The following is a 23835-nucleotide window of genomic DNA, read 5'->3' as shown; positions in this document are numbered from 1 at the left end:
AATTCTTAGCAGCGCATGCCTCAGAGCACATGTAAATAAAGGTCCCAGGCAGCTGGCCAGGGCCTTTGGTAATGTGGTTAGCTAAGGGCATACTCAAAACTTTGTATATCTGTAGATCTTTTGTGGCTAAATGCCCTCTACATTTGTCCTAGAGAATAGAATCTTCCTCAGAGAGTAATTTTTACTTTTTTTCCCTCCCTAGTGTGCATTGCAAATGCTGTGCCGACAAGTGGCAGCAATAGAAGGAGAAGTTAAACTGAGCTGTTTGAGTCAGGCCTTGTGGGTTTAATGTCTCCTTCCATGAGCAAAAGTCAGGAAAGTTTGTTTATGAGGCTGCTGACACCAATTAATCTCTTGAGAACTGAAGAAATGGATATCAAAAACCATATAACAGCCCAGGTTGTAAGAGATGTTAAAAAATAACTTTATCCAGTGTTATATGGAAAATGAAGCCTAGAGCAGATAATCAAACATTTTGTTTGTTTGCATCTTGAAAGGCTTCTGTGATTACTGAGGAGTATGAAACCTTCTTGCCTCTTGCCTTCTCCATGTAGCTCCTTGTAAAGAAAGAGTTCCTATCTTCCTTGTAGTCACCCTTTAAAAGCACACTGAAAGTCTGTATTTGTTGATTGCATTCCACTGGGAGAACGCAAAAAACCAGTTGGATGAAGAAAGAAAGGAGATGGCATAAGTTCTTCACAGACAAAATTTCTACAAGATTAATGAGGTTTTCTGGGAGACTTGAATATAGGACTCTCCTCTTTTGGGGGTGAATTTGTGCCTTTTCCCCATAGTCATAACCTATGTTTAATGGACTGACAACACTTTCACAATGTGTGGCACTAATACCCTTTTTTTTTTTTTTCTCTTTTTTATTATCAAAAATCACCAGTAGGTAACAGAATTTACACATTGAATGTCAGTAAAGAAGAATGCAACATAGCTCTCATACCACATAGTGAGGAATTCATGTTATTCTAGTTTGGAGAGTTTCTGGATACTCATTCCTAATCCCATGTTACATGTTTTAGTCATGCCTGTGCTGTTGGATTGGGGGTGGCCTGTGTAATGCATCAGATCCATTTAATGAGTCCGTATGTTGCAAAGAGGCAGATGGAGTAGTAGGAATGTCTAAGGATGGTACTGCTTCTGGATTTCTTCAAGTCATAGAAATGCAAGAGCTCTGATTCAAATAGCTCTAAAGAAAATTCAACCAGAATTCTGAAGAAGCCACAAGTTAAATAAGTGTGAAAAGGCAAAAAACAAAAGGTGGAATTGATGATTGCCACCTATGACAAAACACAATAAGAGTCCTTATGTTCCCTTTGTAATTGAAGAATGACTCTATGAGAAAAGATGAAGGGAATGTGGGAAAAAATAACCAACCATATGTTCCCCCAGCCCTCTTACATCACTAGTAATTTACATAAAATATGAGCAGAGACAGATATAACAAATGGGTGAGGTGACTGCAACCTACTGCTACCACCTGTAAGTGAGCCCCATCAATAAACTGCCCTCTGAGGCTCACAGGGGTGTCATCACAGGCCTGAATAATGGATAACTGTGGCCTACAAGTCTGTATGGAAAAATAAGCAACAGGTGATGGCTGCAGAGGAATAAAATGGTAGGCTTGTGAGTGAAAAACCACCAGATTTGATGCAGCCATGGTATCTTGTAGTGCCAAGTATGTAATTTAATGTACATATGCTTTGCTGCCTTCCCTAAATGCTGGGATAGTATTTTGTAGCTTTATAGATGTTTAGAAATAAAAAAGAAACCCAAAGAATTAAACATTTTTTTGTCAGTTGTCGCAGACACAATTCAATAAACTGGACAAAAGGAGTCTCTCCACATGGATAGAAATGATGTAGAGAGTATATAATTGGAAACTTAAAATATTGCTTTACCTTAATCACTGCCGTTTCTTCTTCTTGCTTATTTAGAATCACAAAAAGCATTCAATCAGGAAAACTACTAGTGTCAGAGAGCTGTTTCTGTTGTTTCTCACCAAAATACATTGATTCTCAGAGTAGGATTGCAGTGGGTAATATTCTGAAAGCTAAAAAACGTAAAATTCTAAAATAGGTACCTGTATGTAGGAGTAGGATTTCCACGTGCTTGACAATTCAGAGACACTTTCTTTTCCTCAGAATCAGTTGGAAAAATTATATCATCTGGCTCTTGTACAAACACCGGCCCATAATCAACACTTTCTGTTAAAAAAAGAAGTGCTACTTTTTAGGAAAGCTCAAAAAATGCAAATGTCTTATAGATTTTATAATGTGAGATTAAAGCATGCATAATTATATTTGTTTTCCAAAGGTTCATGTTCCATTACTTTAGATGTTGTATTAAAAGCAATTATTAAAAGGAAAAAAAAAGACAAAGAAGAAATATAAAATATATTACTAAGGGAAGCATAAAACATATAGTATGATTTAAGTGTTTCTTATGCCTAAGAATGGATTTCTCATCAGATATATTTTGGCCTGAAGTCTAGTGAGAAGCTCAAGAGACTTAAGAGGAATTAACTCTGCTTATAGAGAGCAAGGTAAACAAAAAATTTACTACTGCTTGTAGCAGCTTATGTCACAGAAAACTAATACACAATTTTCCCCCTTTATGTCAGGGAGTGCTAAGAAAAATCACTTGGAAAATTAATGGCAGCAAATGGTGTCTGTTATTAAATAATATATAGCTAAATCTGACATTTCATTTTCCTCCACTGTCTAGTCTAATTTTGGCATGTACTTTTATCTTGATAAGAATTTACATTTCTGAACTAAAAAAAGCAGTGCAGACCCATAGAACACGTCTGTGATTCCAGTTCATTCATATTATCAAGTGAGAAGTGTAAGCCTTCAGAAAAGTAAAAGGTCACAAGCAGACTATTCCTGTCATGTTGGTCTGAATGAATAAAATTCTCACTGTGCATCAGAAGCCTGTGGAATTTTAATAATTTTAGGTTTACTTCAGACTTGTGGATGATTTAATCACATGGTGCTCTTTGTCTTTAAAACACCAGCCTGCCTGCAGAGAGAGAGTGGCATTGTCCTGCTGCCTGCAATGAAACATATGGGAGCAGGGTTTTCTCTGTTGGTTTTAGGGTTCCATATGTTCATGGGATAGATGTCCTCCAGTTCTTACTGAGGACAGCACACCACATTTAGCATTTTACAACATCCTTCTGTATTTGTCCTCCCAACAGCAGCTTGAAGTGAAACAAGGTATACCTGGAGACTTGGGGTGTGGTCACTCACCTGAAAAGTATTTACTACATTGTTTTACCAACTCCACATAGCTTCAACCACTTTATGGCTTCACAGTTTTGGGAACTTATCATATGAATGTAATACTTTGTCATACTAATAATAACCTTTATCATATTATCTGAGGCTAACAGCCTCCGAAAATCTGAGTAGACAGGAAAAGGTACGTGGGGCTACAAGTCTTGGTACAGAAAAGAAAGACTTGGAGTCTGAAAAAGGATGAGAATTGTGGGAGATATAGGTCATAGCACGTTAGTTTTGAGATGCAAATTTCCATGTCTTTAAGTTCTTCCATTTGAGGTTTCCCAACTCTCTTATCATACAGTAAAAGATGACATAAGACCCCATTATGCATTTCAAGCTTTCTTTTTAGTGACTACACACTTTTATACACTTCAGTTTTGTCTTTTCACACTACTATTCAAATGCAGACTTTGAAAATACCTATATCATCAGGTGTGTATGCTTCTGCTGGAATAGATTAAAATCAAATAAGAGCAGAAGCAATTAGTAGTGTCTCCTTCCCATAATTTTCCAGCTTATTAGCCCTACTTGTAGGACTGTGTAAAAGAGCATGGATTGCTGTTTTGCATATTTATATTAATGTGTAGTTGCATTGCTTTGCTTGGGTTTATTGGCAGAAATGTGTGTTCTGGAACAAATATCTGCATTATTTAGAAAAAAATACCCAAAACCAACCCACAAACAAATCAATCACAATAAATGACTTCTGATACGTACTGATATTATTGAAGACAAAATAACTGCAGTTATAAATTTTGAGAAGTACATCTTAAAATGCTACAGGGGAAATGGATTCAGCTGGCAAAAATTATTTTAAGAAAGGATAATGTTGGTACAAACATACTGTGTGTTTTTTATAATTTGGTCACCTACTTCTTTCATTGCCCAAAAAAAAAACTTCTAATGACTGTAGGTGTAAATAAACGGAACTGACATTGAGAGAGAGTTTAGAAAAACCAAAAATTAATTAAGGATAACAAATCTAAATCATGGCTTTAGATTTAAGTGTTATTTCATGCAGATTAGTAGGCATATGGATAGGGTGAATATTAATGAAGATTAATGATTTTATCTTCTCCCTTGGAGGGACTCTGGAGATAAAATATGATATCACAGTCTAGGACTGCTGGAAAGAGAAGAAAAAGATGCAAGGCTAGGTGCAGGACCAGACCATGGCATGCTCTTGTCCTCTCCCTAAGCCACTCACACAGAGATTTCTGCAGCTTTTGACTCAGCCATCGACCTTAGGGCAAGGAAACTGCTCCAGCCCCAGCCTGCAGCACGCCATGGTCCCACAGACAGCTGGGAACTCCCCTCAAGCCACAGAGAAGGGAGCAACCCAACCCCTCTGTGTGACATTGAATAAAATGATTCTGATTCACGAACCATTGGCTGGCTCTTCTGCTTTGTGTGGTCTTTTTGGGGATCTATCCCTGGCCTTATCCTTATTGCCCTCATTTTCCTGTTGTGTTTATGTATATATGTTTGTACATATGGATATATAAGCTCAGGTATGTTTTCTGATGTCTTCAGGGATCCAAAGGCATCAGGGTTTTTGCACCCATGCTTTTTTTCACCTACAGGTCACAGCTAACTGTGACCCATACTCTTCAACAGGGCAGTCCTTCATGAGTTTGCATGGCAGGATTTGAGCTCCACACCTATTTTTTTCTTTCTAAATTATCAAGAACATAAAATTAAATGAATATTCAACATAAATACTAGCATGCATATATTTCAATTTACTATTATAATTTCACAAGGGAAATATTTCTGCTCCTCATAGAGGCTTTTACTAAATAAAAAGTAAATTTTCTGTATCTTATTCAGTAAAATAAGATACATGTATCTTATTTTACTGAATAGGATACAGAAAACTAGTTGCTTTAAGTGCTATCTTATTTAAGAACAGTGATTTACCACAAAGTCTTGGGAATACAGGTGTGCGCTGCAACCAGCAGTGCAACAGCTAGTTTGTCATCCCCTTACCACTTTTAAGAATGGCAAGGACATGGAAAACATTCAAAATATAAAAATCATGCCTCTTTTAAATTCTTCAGAGAAGTGCTTAAATTTGGAGTGCCAGTGTTTTCCTTACAGCACCTCTGCACATAAAATTTCTGGAACATGTGACTTAGTACCAAGTATTTAAATCCTCATGAGAACATAAATTGGAATCAGTATCCTGCAAATCAGAGAGTAGCCAAAGTGTGGTTTGTCTCCTAATCTATGACATTCTTTCATACTTTCATTCCCCCTCTCAGTTACTGATGAAGAAAAAAAATCAGATGTTCTTTAGTTCTTCTTTCTGAGCAATGCAGATATCATAACAACAAACTGCAGATGAGAATAAAGTTTCCTGTGCTTTAAATCTTGTAGTAATTGAAATAGTGTAATTCCTCAACAGCTGCTTTCTTGCCACCATTGTTGATAAAAATACAGGTCAATTAATACACTGAGAAAATGAATTAATTCCTGGAACCCTGGGAACACAGAAGTGGGCAGGAAAGAAATATGACCCTGTTCAAACTCCTGCATTAGAGCTGCACTGGCACAATAGCTTTAAGTGTCTGATAATTCTAAGTGCTGTACTTCTTAAGAGGAAAAGGAATGAAGTAATTATAAATGTTTTCTCAAATAAGTACCCTCCAAAATAGGTGACTGGCCTAATCAGTCTTGGAGCCATCCTCTCAGTCAGAACTACTGCTGGGGAGAAATAGAAGACACATTATGTGACAGGATATGCTCAGGCAGCCTTTGTATATGAGGGAAGAAAGTATTCCTTCAGGTCTTCTCCCCCTCTTTACCTCATGCCCCTTTAGGTGCACTTTTAACAGGACCAGGAAGAAAGTTTTCCTATTGCTCTATTTTCCACCCCCATGTTTCAAGGATTTCTTGAGCCCATGTAGAGATGGAAGAATTTTCTAAAGAAAAGCTATGCAAGGAATATGAAATGATAGAAATGAGGGATCACTTCCATCCTAAAATACAGATGATTGTAGTCTATCATACAGGGCCTATCCAGAAAAGTACCTACTTGACACAGGGCAGACCAAACTACATCCCAATGACCTAGGTATTAATGTGTTCAGGACACACTAATAAGGTTGAAGAAATTGTTGTTGACAAGGCTATACATGTTGCTGAAATCTACATATAAGAAGAAGTAATTAAAATTAAGCAGAGCCATTTCATTTCAGATTGGTCTTAGAAATTGAAAGATTCTTTTTGATATAGGTGGATCACACTATGATGCTACTCACTATCAACCTTGCTTTTGAATTTCTCTCTTTCCATTCTTGGTTTTCAGTTTATGCTTGTATGAACTTCAGGTGATGACTCTTATGTATCATCTGAGTACCTTTGTTATCATGGAACCAGACAGGAAACCTGTTCAGTATATTCAGAAATATTTTTGATGTATATTCACACTGATTTAAATGGAAACTTATTGCTTTCCCCAGATAAAAGCTGGAAGCTATTTTGGTTTTTTTTTTTAAACACTGAAAAACTGTATTAACTTCAGTGGCAAAATTTATTTTACAGGTAGGTCCTATGACATAATCATTCACCTAAGAAATAAAAAATAGTATTCATTTTAATATCACTAACATACGTCAAAATATTACATATTTCAAAATTTCAATAAATTAAAATAAAATCCCATAAATTCATCAAGGCAAAATATGTTCCAGTGATTAAATCTCTCTTTACCTTATTTTGAAATTAACAAAAGTTGCTGAAATTTACAATATTTATTTTGCATATATAGAAGCAGAGACATTATATATATATATATATATACATATTCACATGCATATGCACACATTATATTTGTAAAATATGCATTTCTAAAAAACACTTTAATTTTTAAACTGTGAAACTGTGTTTCAGTCAACTTGAAAGCTGAGAAACTTTGAGACTCCTTTTGAGATAAACTGAGGCTGATACACATGCCTCAAGGTGTATATATTGATTCTAGTGTGCTGCATGGTGGAACATAGTACAGTACATGCATTATTAAGTTTATACTGCAAAGAAAATTAAATTATTTTCTCATATTTTCAGATTTACCTTTTCTGAGACATGTTTATTTGCTTAATGAGCAAGATGATAGAAGATTTTACTGTTTCTTCAAAATGCTTTCTCTATTCTGAAACAAATAAATCTGTTCTAAATTTAGCTTATAATATCTAAAGTGCATGCCATATGAATCAAATGTTGTAAAATATTTTTAGCAAAAGAAAAAAATTTAGTAGTTTGTGTCTATAATTCAGACTGGTAAGTGCTGAATCTAGTAGATGGTGGGGAAACAGGAATTCTCATTTTACAAAAATTAGATTCGGATCTTGTATGTCTTGGGGTTCATTGATTCAAACACTTTCAGTTGTGACAGACTCTGTTTTTCATTTTCTTGCAAAATGTGTCAAACCAAAGATGAAAGGACAAAGAGAGTCCTTATTCAAGGTTAAGTTCAATTATCTTTACTGCAGCAATTCCAAAAGTTTTTGGAACAGTAAGAAAATATAAGAGTTTGCAGTTTTATGATTCTTCAAGAGTATTTATTGAATAATTCATACTTTTTATTCATTTTTAGTCATGACTTTACACATTGATACATAGTTTGAAGAGAAGGACCACATTGCCTGAGCTGCATGTTTACACTAAATAATTCCAGATAAAGTCAGCAGTGAGCTAGAGCACAGCTCTTTTAATTTAAGATATCAGGAAACACATGTTGAATTGAAAGTGCAAATGAAACAGCATCAAGTCAGTATAAAAGGATCTTTATTACAAGCCATGTCAGGTGTTTGAACATGTCTGCTGGGAAATAATTTGAGAAGTCACTTGAGAACTGGTATAATCAGCAGCTAGTAAAAGTATTCTTGGGAATTTTTTTATGATCAAACTTCACTCCTGAATTTATGCCATATATTAGACGTTTGAATTATGCAAATTCTACATTATAATAATCTAAACCATGTTTTGTCTCTTCCTAAAAATGACCTCTCACTTGAAGCAGTGGTGCCTTATTACCACAGCATGTTGTAACATTTCCTCATTTAGGAAGCCTTGGCTGGAAAATATGACCACTAAACTCTATCATCACACAGCAGTTTTAGGATAACTAGAATATCCTTACTTCAAGGCCTGTAAAAATAAAATGAAATTTAAAAAAAGAACCAAAAATACACTTTTAGACTAAATAAAAAGCAAGAAATGTAGAAATACAAGTGTAATAATAGATAATTGAAATAGTCACTTATTCTCATAATATTCTGTACAAAATTCTCAGTTTCTAAATATCAAAGATATTTATTCAGGGATGAAGCTATTAACAGAACTGAGAGAGGTTTAGAAAAATAAGTTACATTCAGCTGCCATGACAGATGTGTTCAAGTCCTCTTAGATGATGCAGATTATCCTACTTGGTCATGTGCTGATCTTTTCTAAATACTGTCTCATACCTAAGCTTGTGCTATGCAGGCACTTCAGTTAATCAAGGGCTTTTAAAACACCACCAGGTGTTTTAAAATCACCCTCAGATTTACCTATTTCTACAAGTGTCTACACAGCTGGATGTACCATGATCTGTCAGCGAAATAAGTCTCCTAGGGCTATTTTATGGAGTCTTTAGAAGAATGTTTTCCCCTCTTCTTGGCCAAATACTCTGTTCATTAGGCCTTGTGAGGAATGGCCCTTGTACAATTTTGTCTACAGCCAGTGGTTTTTCACTTGCTCCTTAGAAACTGATGAATCTCAGCTGCTGAGCTGCAATGTGGCCCCAATGTTTTGAGGAGAGTCATGATTGCTGACCTAAATCATTGATCATATCTATGGTACAGTGATCATCCCTGAGCTATGATCTCACTGTGCTTTCAGGATATGGCCAGGATTTCTAGTTCTATCTTGCACTATATTATTCAAATAATCTGCATGTTTTTTGCTTTCTCCTTTTGTTTTTAGACATTCATGCTGTAAAAGATCAGGATAATAGGCTACAGTTCTAATAATGGACATTAATTTTAACCTGTTTTTAAAGGTTGTCAGGGAGGAGTTTTCAGTGTCTGGTGAATGGGGAAAAACTGAGTTCACTCTAGTTGCTGCCTAAAAGAATATTACAATGGAAGGACAAATGTAGAAACATGCCCCTATCCCAGAAATGTTATCAAACAGAATTTAGCTGCTGACAGAATCAAATTGTTTCTTTTCTAGATCAAACTTTACTCAGAGAACACATTTATGCTTGAATATGATTGTATTTATGGGAACACATTTATGGTTGTATATAAACCATTTTCTTACACAAACCACGTGCATAAACCATTAATTTTCAATAAATGCAAGACATTTTCTGAGGAAAAAAAAAAAGACTTTGCAGAGTCAAAAAGTAACCTGCTGTCACACTCATGATATTGTGTGAATTTCATTCACACTATAAATCACAATTCTTTTCTATTTTACATCCATAGATGCAAATGAGGAATATACTTATAATATGCTTATGTATCCTCTAGTCTTTTCCTCCCTCCTCACCTCCTTCTCCTTCTTTTCTTTCTTTCTTTCTTTCTTTCTGGCTTTCTATCTTTTTTGACTGCAATTCAGGGAATCATTGTCACTAAAGAAATAGTATTAGAAATGTGGCTCCTCAAAATGTAACCAAACCTGGGAAAATATCTCTTGTTCCTATGAATTATTGCATTTAGAGGTGAATGACACATCACACCAGAAACTCTGTCCAAGCATGCACATAATGACATGCATGACTCAGTTTAATACAGAGAAGAGATAATTTAGAGAAAAAAGTTGTTTTGTATGATTTATGCTTCATGTTTAATTTACATTACTGACATTCATGATAAAATAAAAAATATTCCAAGGAGAAGAAAAGTGGCTTAGATTTTACTACTAGATGTAATTGTGCTGTAATGGAATTTCAAATCATTAGTTTGCTATTTTCATGTAGCAACACCTGCATAAAGCAATTCTGAATAGGAATCTTTAAGAAAGGATCTTTTATTTGGTGACTTTAAGGCTGTTCTGAATAACCTAATAAAAAGCAGCTAATTTCCACCTTGTGACATTTAACAAAATTCAAAATTGAGAAATACTGAAGTAAGCTGACAAAAATACACTGATTTCGAAAAATGTTTCCAAGTTTTAGAGGGGGAGGCTACACTTACCATCATGTTTGAAGGTCTCTGAGAAGTGGTAGAGGTTTGTTGGGGAGTGATAATGTTGGGTGGCTCCCCTCCAGCCTGGTGAAGATACACTTCCTAATGAAGGACTGCTTAACCGTGGTCTGTTCTTTGAATTAAATGAGGCTAAAGATGAACCACCGGATTTGATTCTTAGGATAGCAGCATATGATGTGGGGAGACCAGGAACAGCTTCTGAATGATCTGGAAAAAAATTCAAAAATACCAAGATGTGACCACTGAATAGAGACTAAGTCTGTCACTTTGCAAAGAATGTTTGGTTAAGCAGTAGAAAAGAAAATAAAATTATCTATAAAAGGAGTGACAACAACATACCAGGCTTGATGATAGACCCAGCTTATGAAAAGAATTGGGGAGCAGCATGGAGCTCTAAGAAAATTTCCCTGCATCTTCACCACAAAACAGAAATCAGGTATTCACTAAATTTCCTTCTTATGAAAACATGAGCTTTCAATGCTTTAAATTCCATTTCTATGACCCTATGATATTTCTATCTCATAGTGGAAAAGTGTCTGCCAGGCCACCATCTTTCCTTCACAGCCTTCCTTCCCTTTGTATGTGCAATGTAGAAACACTGACTGAAACTTAATGTGCTTCTCAATTCAACACTAATCTGCAAATCAAGAAGGCTAGCTAAATGGGCCAAGAGTACATGTATGCACAAATGCTTTTCCCAAAAACATACATATGCTAAAGTCAACTCCTCTGCTGACTCTTCAAGTTCCCTTTTTTGCCTTTTCTGACTCTATTTACAATTTCAGTGTTTACAAATAAGTAGAGCGCTCAAGTTTTTGGTCCCTTTATATTGTCAAATATAAAGACGTTACAATAGATTAAAAACTATAACTCAGGATCTGCAGGACCAAAGCAAGCAGAAGTATTGAAATCAGTTGTCCTGAAAATGCAACAGTATTAAGGAGGTTAGAAGAGCATTCAAAAATATATTCAGAGATGAGCAAAGGGATCCAGACTACATATCCAGTGCCTATGAAAGAACAGATCTTTTGGAGGACAATTGGAAGTGCCAAGAAGAAAAAAAGATCACTGTTCTGTCATCTCTGCTGGTGATAAATATTTAAAAAGGGGACATCCTTTTCACATTGGCATAGTATGTAACATTTGTAATTTTTAGGCTGTGACTCTCCTTTTTGTTTGTGTATGTAACACAAAGAGCCACTCTAGTAAATAGGATTCAACAACACTTAAATAGTCCTGAAAAATTCTTTTTGCTGAAATATTTTGTGTAGTCAATTTTGTGAAATGAAGTTTTTCTGTGCTGCCTTATCAAGTTAGGAAGACTGCAGTTCTTCTTCTTCTGCTTAAATATAAAAAATGATTCTATAATTCTTTGTTATCTAGCAGAGTGGGGAACACTACTTCTGCAGTGGTAGTCTCAGGGTTTGAAAGAAGAAAAGAATCTACAAGATCTCAGATGGTATAAATGCAGAGTACCATGGGAAGAAAGAGAAGGAAAGGATACAAAATTCACTCAACATGGTGAAAAGGTCCTGTAGAAATGATAGTAATATGTAATCTATTTTCTGACCTTCTATGGTAGAATTACTTTGTTTGGCTGGGATTAGTGATCAGTGTGAAATTTCACCCCGACTCCAGTTGCTCTGTCATGCTCACTGGGAAGCTGTATCTGATTAAAGTTTCTCTTGTAAAACATAACTGGAAATGGTTAATAAATTATACATAAGGAAAGACTTCTTGTTTTGTTTACTCAAAGTCTGTAGCCTGTGATCGTTACTGACAACTACAGCAGAAACACACTCACCTGAAAAAAAGCCAACTTCCTAATTTGAGCATTCACCTTCAGAGATTTAGACTTCTGAACTGCCTAGTTACAGTGCCTTAATTAGAATATATTTTTATTGGAGAACTATTTACAGTAAAATTATTCCTTTAATTTGGTTTGGATTAGACTTCTGAGATTTGGGAGAATAAATTTATACATTCCATTATTTAAGTACATAGTAGTTAAACTGCTGGAGAATATAGATATTACTCTCTAATGTGCTTTTTTATTTTACCAGTCTACCCTAAAAAATCCTCGAGAAATTTCATCAAAACTACTATGGGTAGGTCTTAAAATGCAGCTGTACTTGAGCTTCACCATGAAATTATGTTTTCCCTAGTCTCATTCTGAGAAATAAGTTAAGTATTTGGGAGGAAACATCCAAAAGTCCCTTCAGCTGCCACACACAATAAAGAAGATATAGGCCCAAATGGTAAGGATATAAAGTAACTAGAAACCAGCCACAATAAAATCAGTGATTTTTTTGTGAACTAGAACTATCAGATTTATGGTAATTTTAACAATGGTATGACACTTTTAAGATAGACTATTTCTATTTAACTTTCTTAATGGATTTCCAACAGCAAATTGATATAATTTTGGTAATTTTTTTAATGAAACTGTATCAATTCAATAAATTATTCACACATCTCTTATTATTTCCAGCACATGCTGATCTTCAGTCAGATTGATCAGAATCAAGACAACAAGGAAAACAACAGTGCCATGGGTAATAGAGAGCCTGAAAGAGCCTGTCTTCCACTGATTACTGAGGGGTTTTTTTGGTCTTAGAAAAAACCAAAAATATAAATTCCAAAATAATGTGAAATAATTTTATTCCTGTTGTTTGTAATATCTATGTCAGGTTAAATTCAACTTTATTTATGTATGCTGTTGTGGTAGAACAAAGCTAACTCTGAGGGAAAGGGGATCACAAGACAGCAAAATTTACCCAAGTTCCTTGGGTACAGTCCATAGGTACAAATATCAACCACAAATATCACCCTGTTATATTTTATAGTTTGTTTTTAAAGGCACAGCATAGCTCAATAAAGCTCAAATAATGACACACAGTAATTTGACCAAAATGCATTCTTTCTTTAACAGAGAAAAGTGACAAGGAAAATTCATGGAATCAACCCCAAAATTTCTTTGAAAACTGTTATTGTAATGTTTGAATTTTATAGAGAGTAAAGGATTCTGACTTTTGGTGTGATGTTTTGTTTTCCTTTATTCCTATTTTTCTATAAGTGACTCCTGGTCAGTTACTAACTCATTGACATTTCTCAACTATCTAATTAAAATGTAGACTGTCTTATAATACTTGCAAATGTGACCTTCATTTGTGTATTTTTGCCAGCTAGCATGTTAAATCAAATGTCACTAAGAATGATAACCCATTTTTTTCATTGTAGCTTTTAATTACGTTGTTTCAGTGGAAGTTTTCAGTCTTCTAAGCTTATGGAAATATGTGCATTCATTCTGCACAGTGGATTGAATCAGTGTTGCTCCTCAAGTTTTTAAACAGACATATACTTTCTGCTCTGGGCTGTGCATGCACATTGGTTTCCTCAATGACTAGTAGCTTGACAATAACTGGGGAGAGAGATGCAAAAATAGCAGAAATCTGTTGTTGATAAGGTGTCCATCCAGGTTATCTCCTATGAGAACTAGGATCACTACTAAAAAACCAGCAAAATGCGGATAAATATTTTTTTTCTGATGAAATTGTAATAACTATAACAAAAAAGAGCCGAAAGCAGACCCAGGAAAACACCAAAACCAAACAATAACATACACAAGAAAACTTCAACCAAAAGCCAACAAACCAAACGCACACACACAAAAATCCCCCAGAACTAAGTGGAAGCCAGTAGATTTCTCAAGAACTCGTTAGTTCATCTGATCCTCTTCTGTGTATTTCCCACTGTGGTGGTTTAGTTCATCTGAGAGAGATGTTATTCTAAAGTTGCTACTCTATCCCACTTATCACTGAAAGCAATAGACAATGCAACATCATTCCATTGTCTATTGACATTGGCTATTGATATTGCATTGTCAAAATCATCAAAATCAAACAAGACATGAGATGGAAACCTTCACTGGAGACCTCATTTTAAATATTTGGATTCTGGATGTCAGTGCATAAGGTGATGAGGCTGGGCTCACTTTACAGGCAGGAAAAAGGAAGAGGAAAATGGCCTGTGATATGAGAGGCAGTCTCAATAAATGGCTACTTCTTGCCACAGAATGTAAAGGAAAGTAAAATAAATAACTAAGATGAGAAAATTTCAATTTTTCAGATCTCAGTTGTCTTAATCATAGAATTACAGACTCATAAATGCTGGAAAAGACCTCCAAGACCACCAAGTCCAACGTTTGACCAATCCCAGAACAAGAGACCATGGCACTAAGTCCTGTATGTAGTCATTTCTTGACACCTCCAGAGACAGCAATTCCACCACCTCCCTGGGCAAAGCACGCCAATGCTTAAGCACATTCCCAGCAAATAAATTCTTTGTGATGCACGATCTGAACACTCTCTGATGCAGCCTGTGGCTATGTCCTCTTGTCCTGTCACTAGCTGCCTGGGAGAAGTGGCTGACCCTGATTTTGTTGCAACCTCCTTTCAGGTAGTTGTAGAGAGTGACAAGGTACACCCAGAGCCTCCTTTTCCCTAGTTCTCTCATCATAAATTAATCAAGCTTAATTTGTGCATTTTCTGCTCAAAATACTTGGTTGTTCTGCAAAGGAGTGAAAAATCAAGACATTTGAATTGTTTTCTAAAGAAGCAGTGGGGGATGACTTAGAAGCTGGAAGTTCTCAAGGAAAATATATTGGGTATCCTTATCAGCCCTTTTCACCACAGATATGATAGCATGAGAAAGGGAGAAAAGTTATGTGTGAAAGGTGGTCTTTCTTTGGGGAAAAATATACTTTTTGCCAGCTCTTTGGCAAAAATAAGTAAAGCTTCAGTCCAAAACTTGTTCTGTTGAGCTTTTCAGTTGTCCGCTATTTAAGGAAGATTCATGATAATTTAGCTTGAAAATCTGCAGTAGCCTCTCATTTTATAGAAGTTGTCTTTTTCTTACAAATCTGGTCATACAAGGCATCAAATTAAAAAACATAGAATATCGTAGACAAACATGGGGAAAAAAAATTAGGGATGCATTTTATTTTCCTTTAAAATAACAAAGAGGAAGTGATTTGAAGACTTAAAACATTGACTCAGAGATGGTAAAGAATATTTCCCGTGGCTATTAGCAATTGAATCAACATCGTTGGAATATTATACTGTTAGAGCTAATTTAAATGTCATGAATTTTTATGAGGAATTATTTTGAATAATATAAAGATGCTTTTGTAGAGTTAGTCATTGCTTCCTTTCCTACTCAAAAAACAATCTATTTTTCATCTTACTTCCACTTCATACTCATAATTCAGCAAATAGATTACTCAATATATGCCCAATTGTTCCCACTTTGCATCTAACATATGACAAATATCAGGGCAAACAAAAGGTACTTTAATACTTAACACCTTCTGCTGAACACTTCTTCTGCTAGAGAATGCTTCTGACTGCAGAAGTACAAATAATAAAAGTAATAATATATTCCAGTTATGGCAAAATATTTGTCCAAAGTAAAGTGGTTTTGAACTGAGAAAAAGGCTTTGAGTTTATTGTCATATTTTTTCTATTGAAACACTTAATTTTGTCTCATTTAAAGCATACTAATGTAATATAGTGAAGAAAATGAGCTAGAGTGTGTTTCTGTCATAGCATAGACTTCAAACACAATTTTTTTTGAAATTCACTGAAGTCATCTAATGAAAAGTGCTTTTTAGAGGTAAAAAATATAAAACATTTTGAAGACTCTTCTAATGATATTATTGAAAAAAAATTACTCCAAAGAATAGTAACAGACCCTTATTATTTTTTTATTCCATCTAGTTCAACATTTATTACTTCTGGTTTTTGCATTCTTAAAGACCACAGGTGTGTCTGACACTTTACCACCACGTGGATTGTTTTTGTCTGTCTAACAAAAAGGAATTTTAGGCCAGTTTTTCCTAACAAATAAGACTTTAAGTAAACAGTGAAGATAGCTGAGGGGATCCAAAAAATACAATGTAAGAATTTGCGTATTTTAAATACCTTGTGATCTTTGACCTGAAAGAGGGGTGCTATTGACTGGGTGTGATTAGTTGACATGTATGAACATGTGCTCTAAGACACCTATGTAGGTTTGGTTTGTCAATTTTAAGATATATTTCACTGTAGTACTACTTCAGGTGCTTTCCATATGATATTTTTTGAGCCCAAACATGATACACATTCTCTAGCAGGGAAACACTGAGCATTACTAATGTGAGATCCATAGATTAGCCTACACTGCATGCTTTTAATTGAAATCTTAACTTATTTTCCCCATGGCTGATGATCATCAGAGTGAGCTGTCAATTCTGAATGTGAAGGGAGAACCCAGTACTAAAGGTCAACTATTTCAGAACAAATCAATTAAACTAATTAGATGGAGAGAAATTCTTATTTATATCTCTTCTTTCAAGCAATGATATGCATATCAGTTTTAGGGGGAAAAATGATAGATCAATCCACAGAAAGAAGAAATTTGTAATTTCTATTTTAATATGAAATGTAAATATAAAATTACTTGGCTGATTTATTAATACTATATTCAAGCAGTTAAAATTCTAATAATCAATTGAGCAATCAATCAATCAATTAGCTAATGTAATCTAAGTTTTTCTGTTCCCTGTTATACACATCCTTACATATTATTCCAATTTGGTGTTTTTATATCCATTGGAAGCACAGTCTTTCATCCCCTTTAAAAAATCTATTTCCACGTTAAAAACCTTTTTTTTTTTTAGGCAGATAATATATTCTTCCCCACCCTTGGCTCCTCCTGTAGTTCTTTGTGGTTTGCTTTAATATTTGCTAAATATTTTACAGTGCACTCTTTACCCTGCCTTGCATCTCTGAGACCTTTGTGTGGCTCAGTCTTCCCTTAGGAATCCTGTGAATTAATCACTGGATGTACTGTCAGTGTAAACAACTATTGTAGCAATAAAACAACTCCTATACACATAGAGTGAAATTCATTCTCGTGCTCGGGACAAAGAGTCTTGCAAAACATTTCTAAAGTATTTTTTTAATACTTAAAGTGGCACCTAGATCTACAGATTGTTGAGGAGGCAGTATTTTATGCCACCTCTGAACTGTTTTTAAAAATAAAAAAAGAAAATAAAAACTTAAAAAATCCCCACCCTGTTATGATGGACAGTGTTCCACTGTCCTCCTGTCTGGAGACAGCAGTGCCATGCAAATGTACATGCCAAAACGTGTCTCGTCTTCTTGTCTGAGATGTACCAATAGAGATGAAAGACAAAAAACCCTTCAAAACACCGAAACCTCCAGGATTTGCCATGAAATAGAGTGCACTGTGCAGGCATTTGTGTTCTCATAGGGTAATTCTGTAACCCAGGCACATCTGCACGCTATGAGCATCCCACAGTCTCTCCATGTGATTCTTCATTCTTCTTGATTCATATGGTTGGTTTTAACCACAGGACCTGGTGCCTGCTTGTGTGCATTTCCAACTGCAAGCCTGTTCTGGTGGTGACCCTGGCCCCCTCAGTGAAGTGTTTGCAAATTCAAAGGAAAGCCATCAAAAGGATGCAGGCACTGAGACAGACTAGCAGCTCCTTGAAGGAGACAGACTTGAGCTGTTCCTACAGTTCTTTACAATGAGGAAAAGAGAGTCTGTACAAGGGATCTCCAACAAAGAGTGAATTATTTCAAGATAGTAATAGGAGCACTAATATAATTTTCAAACAAAACTCTTTTGTCACTCAGAAAAAGAGATAAGTTAGCTAGCTGGTGGTTTCCTAAAGTTTAGAAATGAAGACTTTTATTTTCAAGTTCAACAGCAGGTTTTAGGAATGTGAAGCTTTTTGGAATAATGTTGCTTTTTCAATAACTTTTAGAAAATTGAAGCATTTCTTTAAGACGTGTCAACTAATGGCAGTATAGGTGCCATATACGTTTATGGTAATTTGCAAGTGTTGTTCTTATATTTACATATTATAAAAAGCCTATTTGAGGAAATAGGCTTTTTGAGCCTATTTCCTTAGCCTATTTGAGCAAACTGGACAAGGTATTACATAAATTTCCAGTGGCTAAGAATAATGCTTAACATACAAGAGGGAAATTATTATGTTTTACATGTTAAAAGTAGGCAGATTATAACTGTTTTACTTATTATACATACAAGTACAAGATCTCAGCATTACAGAGAAACCTCACAATTTTATTCTACAGGGTGTTTGAGGGAGAATGGAGGTCTGCATTCTCAAATGAAGAGCCACATTCAAAATGATATGGCAAAATCATAATGCAGCCCAAGGAAATACCCTGTAACATCATTCCATCCAGCAGTGGGCAGCCACACACCTCTTTTTAGACTCGTCAATGACTTGTTACAGCTCCAAAGAAATTATCATGAGTTCTTTGCCGCGTGTTTCAATAAAGTCATCCAGAAGAATTACAATTAGGAATTAAAAAGAAGGAATACATGATAAGATATTTATGAAATTGGATCAAAAGCATGTTTTCTTATTACTGACAGCAACAAAAGGTCTAAAAATAAAATTAACCTGGCAAACAAAAGCATTTTAAATTTTCATTCAGAATTCTAATAAAATCTAAAAATGTATTATTAAAATCTCTGTGAAAAATAAATAATCTGTAAGCATTGACATTGTAGGAGATGAAATTTTACTGCAGTTAGGCATGACAGACACACGTGGCCTCTATATGTACATCAAATTAATAAGCAATGAAAACACAGAATACAGCAGAAAAAAATCAGCAGAGTTGATTTTAGAAGTCAACACAGAGAACTTTTCTAAAGCAATCAGAATTATATTTCAAAGTAACATGGTTTGGTCAGGGACTTACAGGAGTACACATGGGAAACAGTAAGAAAAGACTTGTCATGTCCTGAATTGTTTTGGATTTATAGCTGATTTCCATTTCAAAAGTAGTTTCAAATATATAAACATGGAATATAGCTGGAATTTTTAAATAAAAAAAATTTGAAATCAATCAAGTTTGACTAAAATGTAGATATCTTTCAAAGAGAATTTATAATAGTTCTTTCCACTGCAACCTAATTTACTGCTGTCATATAAGTAAATTTTTAAGCATGAATAAGACTGAACAGAAAGATTTATTCTAAATCATCTATTTGTTATATGGAACTTTACTGTAAACACAGTTAGTGTGCCTGTTTTGAAGCCTGAGGTTATAGCTTTCATTTCAAAATCCTCTCCATAAAGAAAAGATAGTGAATCAGTAAGCCTTGTCATTTCAAGGGAATTTGCATTCTGAGGGTTTTATGTTCCCATCTATGGTTTTGCATACCTAAATGACAATGAATGTCAATCATCATAGAGAAAAATCTCTGCTTACCTGAAATTTCTCTTTCTTTGAAATAATTAAGTTTAGAGAAGTGCTATTCTGAGAGGTTTCAGCTAGTGCAGCACAGACCTATCAGTCACAAGTAGGGAGGGCATATTTTGGGACACATTTACAGGCACTTGATTTCTAGAGCCAAAGTATTTCTACCCAGTTTTGATGCAAAGTAGCTTGAGGGGAGAAAGGTACAATAACTTCTAATGAAGCATAGGGGAAATTCAACTGTGCAATAACACAATAAAATCTTTCTTAGCTTAGTTTCAATCTCTATTTATCTCTAAAGCAGGTCAAATTTGTGGACCTAATTACTCAAGAAAGTCATCTTCATGTAACTCTCTTTTTTTTGTTTTCAGACTGGAGTCCACAGATCTGTGACAGTAGAACCTCCACCACAGGGTAACCTATGGCATAATTCTGACACTTTGGTCTCCTAATTTTAGCAAGAAAACCCTGTATTTCTAATATGTGCTTCTTACATGTGGGTAATTTAGAATTTGTGCTTTCTGCTAAGCAGACAGAGATTTCTGTTTTGGGACCTTTGAACATTTACACAGCCCATAGGTAAATTTCAGAATTGTCACCATCACCCTGTGTATTTAGATTTCAAAATTTTGCAAACTCGCTTTGAAGAAGGCCTTCACTCAAAGGTCAAGCAATGCTTTAAATTACTAAGCTGGCTTGCATCAGACATACAGGCAGTTCCTAGACATACTTCTAAAATTTTATTCTTGTGTGAAAAAGGTTTGCATTTTTGACAGTTACTGCTTTAATATTTCATTCTTAAACACTATTTGAGCTGCTGGCCCTCTTGTCCTACAGGAAAATATCATAAAGGCATATCTGGGAGGATTCAAATATATTTTTTTCCTCATGTCTTTTTAATTAATTTTGCATCCCTTGTGTATAAATGGGTAGAACTAAGTCCTTAGTATTATCTCCCTAAGCCCTTGTTTGTCCTATGAGGACAAACAAATAGAAAAATTATATTTTATTATTCATTTGTTTACATTTTTGTGATTTTCTCTAGGGGGAGGGAACTTAAGCAGAGAAATTTTAGAGCATGCAACTGGCTCTCTCATTTCCCCAGGCCTGAACCTTTTTGCTTCCTTCCTTACAATTTAACACCTTGGAGAGGCTCCCTCAAAGAGAGCAAAACTCTTATCCCTGCTGCTGTATGGAATCTGTGTGGGTCAGATATTTCTATGCCTGTGCTTTTTAGCTGTCAACACAGAATGCAAATTGAATTTCTGAAAGCCTTGGTAGGTGGCAGCAGGGAAGGACTGTTTCTTTTAAGTGTTATTTAGGAACAACTGATGCCGGAGTTCTCCATCCTCCATTCTTTGTCTTCTGTAAGGGAACTTCTGGAATGCAGAAAGTTATTGGGAAGAAACTTTGTGGTCTGATCCTGTGGGCAGCAGAATCAAAGAGGTTCATTCATTTCTTGTGCTGTTTAACAAGATTTGCATTTATCCAACTGTTTCAATCTCCATTTTTTCTTCAAAGGAAGAAAAGAGGAGGCCCTATGAAACTGAAAAATTTTGTTCACTCTCCCTAAGCACAGAGACTTGAAAATACAACTTTTTAAAATGGGAGAGTGTCTTATGTTTATGCTCATTATTAGCCAGTGGAACCACATAAGAAGGCAAATCTCTGCAGGATTTTAAACTTCGATATTACGTTCATTTTTTTATCCTCTCACATTCCCCATAGATGACTGACACCAAACAGCATTGGAACCAGGAAAAGAAAGAGAATAAATAAGTACAGGAGGGAAACTGTCAAATTTTAGGTTATGGAAGATACATAGACTTAAGAAGAAAATGAAAGTGGTTCAGTTGTGTCTCTCTCCTCTGCAATTCACCAAAATCACTTTATTCCTGCCAACAGAGTAGAGCAGAAGGGAATATTGAATGCATGAAGAGAATCAGAAAATCTGATATAGTGAAAACAGAGAAGTTAAAAGAATCACAGGATATTGATGATGGTTGCAATAAAGATTAAAGTCTGTCTGGATACATTTGTAACTTTCCTATAACTGGCAACAACAGAAACAAGAGCAAAATACCCAGTCACCAGCATAGTATCCCTAGAGTTAATAAATAATTATATGGACAAGATTCCACCCAGTCCATGAATACAGGTGAGCAAATAATTCTAAAAAGTATAAAAAGTCTACACCAGCAGATGTACTGTATGATACTTAGCAAAAACACCTGCTTTTTTTTTGTAGAATCAGATATGGCCATTAGGTTATTGATGAGCACTCACTAACACAGCAAAAAATAAATATCAGCTGCTGCTATTACTTTAACCTCTAAAAATACATGGTTCAGGCTAAAAAAATAACACCAGCTCTCTTGTGCTTAGTAATTTAAAACATTGATGACCTTTGAATGAAAATCTTTTTCTAAGGGAGTTTGCAAAATTTTGAAATCTGAATACACAGGGCGATGGTGACAATTCTGAAATTTACCTATGGGCTGTGTAAATGTCCAAAGGTCCCAAAACAGAAATCTCTGTCTGTTTGGAAGGCAACATCAATTTTTCTATATAGACACTGCAGAAGAAAAGAAAGGTCTCTTGCTTGTATACATTGCTGTATTTGTAGTAAGATTTTCCACCAGCTTTTCTTCAAAAAATCCCTTTTCAAAGATTTTTGCACCAGGCTATTGCTGCAGTTACACTGAGACAGCTGAGCTTACATCCATCACATAGCTACAGAGTTGATTGAGAGCACAAATGCCCAACTGTGACCTTTCCTAGGAGTTTACTTCTGTAGAGCTTACAAAACCACACTCTGCTCCTCTTACTACTTCTTTGCTGTCTCCTTTTTCCAGACCAAATCACTACTAGCAAAACCCTGAGGCAGGAGCATTAGAACTAGATGATCTTTAAAAGTGCTTCTCAACAGAAATCATTCTGTGATTCTAGAAAGAGAAGGTCAAAGATTCAAAGATTCCTGATTATATGGGCAGATCCCACAAAAGAGTCATGCACAACACTATGACTAACTCAGACTTCCAGAAGAAACATGTGTCAGTGCCAATTTTGCTTGAGATTTTGGTGTATTTATAAGTGGTTTCTAGAGAACACACTGATTCCAGACAAAAATTGTGGGCTGTGATGACATGGAGGGTATTTATAGAAAGATGTCTAATTTTTATAGGCCATATGAAGGCATCATCAATTGCTCTGAAACAGCCCATTGGTATCTCTTCAAGAGTGCATGGGCTAAAGGAAAAACTTCCTGCTAAAAAGGTAATAGAAATAAATTTTTCTTCTTTTTTTTTTTTTTTTTACCCTTCAAATATAGACACTGTCTTTTACAGTTACACTGTAGGTCTTCAATTCTCTTTGTAGTAATCCAGATTTCTCATGATTTAGTAAATTGTGTTTTTGCCAATAATACCAATGCTTATGAAGAGTAACAATCCAATAGATCACAGGACATGTTTTTTCATTTCCTCTGGTCTGTTCCTGCAAGTCAGGTTTTGGATTCTTATGAACTTGCTTTATGAACTTGCTGTGGCAATAAAGGTCTAAGTTTGAAAAGATAAAATAACAAAAAAAAATAGTCTGAAGTAAATAAATCTGAAAACTATCTCTTTCAGGATATGAATTGTAGCAGGTAGGGCTGTCATCATGTAAGGAGCTGTTCATAAAAACCTGAGGTCAATTTCTCTGTAGAAAATGTTCCTAAGGATATAACAGTTTCCATGTAGAAGAAAAATAAATGTCCTTTTGTGTCATACTGCTCAGCTTTCCACCCACAGTGGAAACAGTTCACCTGTTTATTCTGGAGTTTTAAAAACATTTTCTTTTAAGTATTACTTAGTTAGAAGACACCTTTTTAACCAAAATGAAAAAAAAAAATTACATTGATATATCATTTGGGAAGGTTTTTTTTTTCTGAAATAACTTCTTAAATACTGATACAATCCTAGAATACCCAGAAGCTTAGCTACATGTGGCACTCACATAATATATGTGAGATACCTGTTCATGCCCCTGTTCTTT

The 23835-nt window shown here is 35.2% G+C and overlaps 1 protein-coding gene across 1 annotated transcript in view; it reads right to left on the bottom strand.

Moving 5' to 3' along the window:
* CNTN5 (contactin 5) overlaps positions 1-23835 on the bottom strand; it is a 315435-nt gene that overhangs the window by 224426 nt on the left and 67174 nt on the right. Inside the window, exons 2-3 of the mRNA XM_030234928.2 lie at positions 10481-10699; positions 2093-2216 (exon numbers count right to left, since the gene is read on the bottom strand). Of these exons, the coding sequence (XP_030090788.1) occupies positions 2093-2216; positions 10481-10699 (343 nt within the window). The remainder of the gene's footprint in view (positions 1-2092; positions 2217-10480; positions 10700-23835) is intronic.

Source organism: Serinus canaria, chromosome 1 (assembly GCF_022539315.1).
Source record: "Serinus canaria isolate serCan28SL12 chromosome 1, serCan2020, whole genome shotgun sequence".
Classification (NCBI taxonomy): Eukaryota; Metazoa; Chordata; class Aves; order Passeriformes; family Fringillidae; genus Serinus; species Serinus canaria.
The sequence above is the reverse complement of the archived record's forward strand: the minus strand, read 5'-3'. Positions and strand labels throughout refer to the sequence as shown.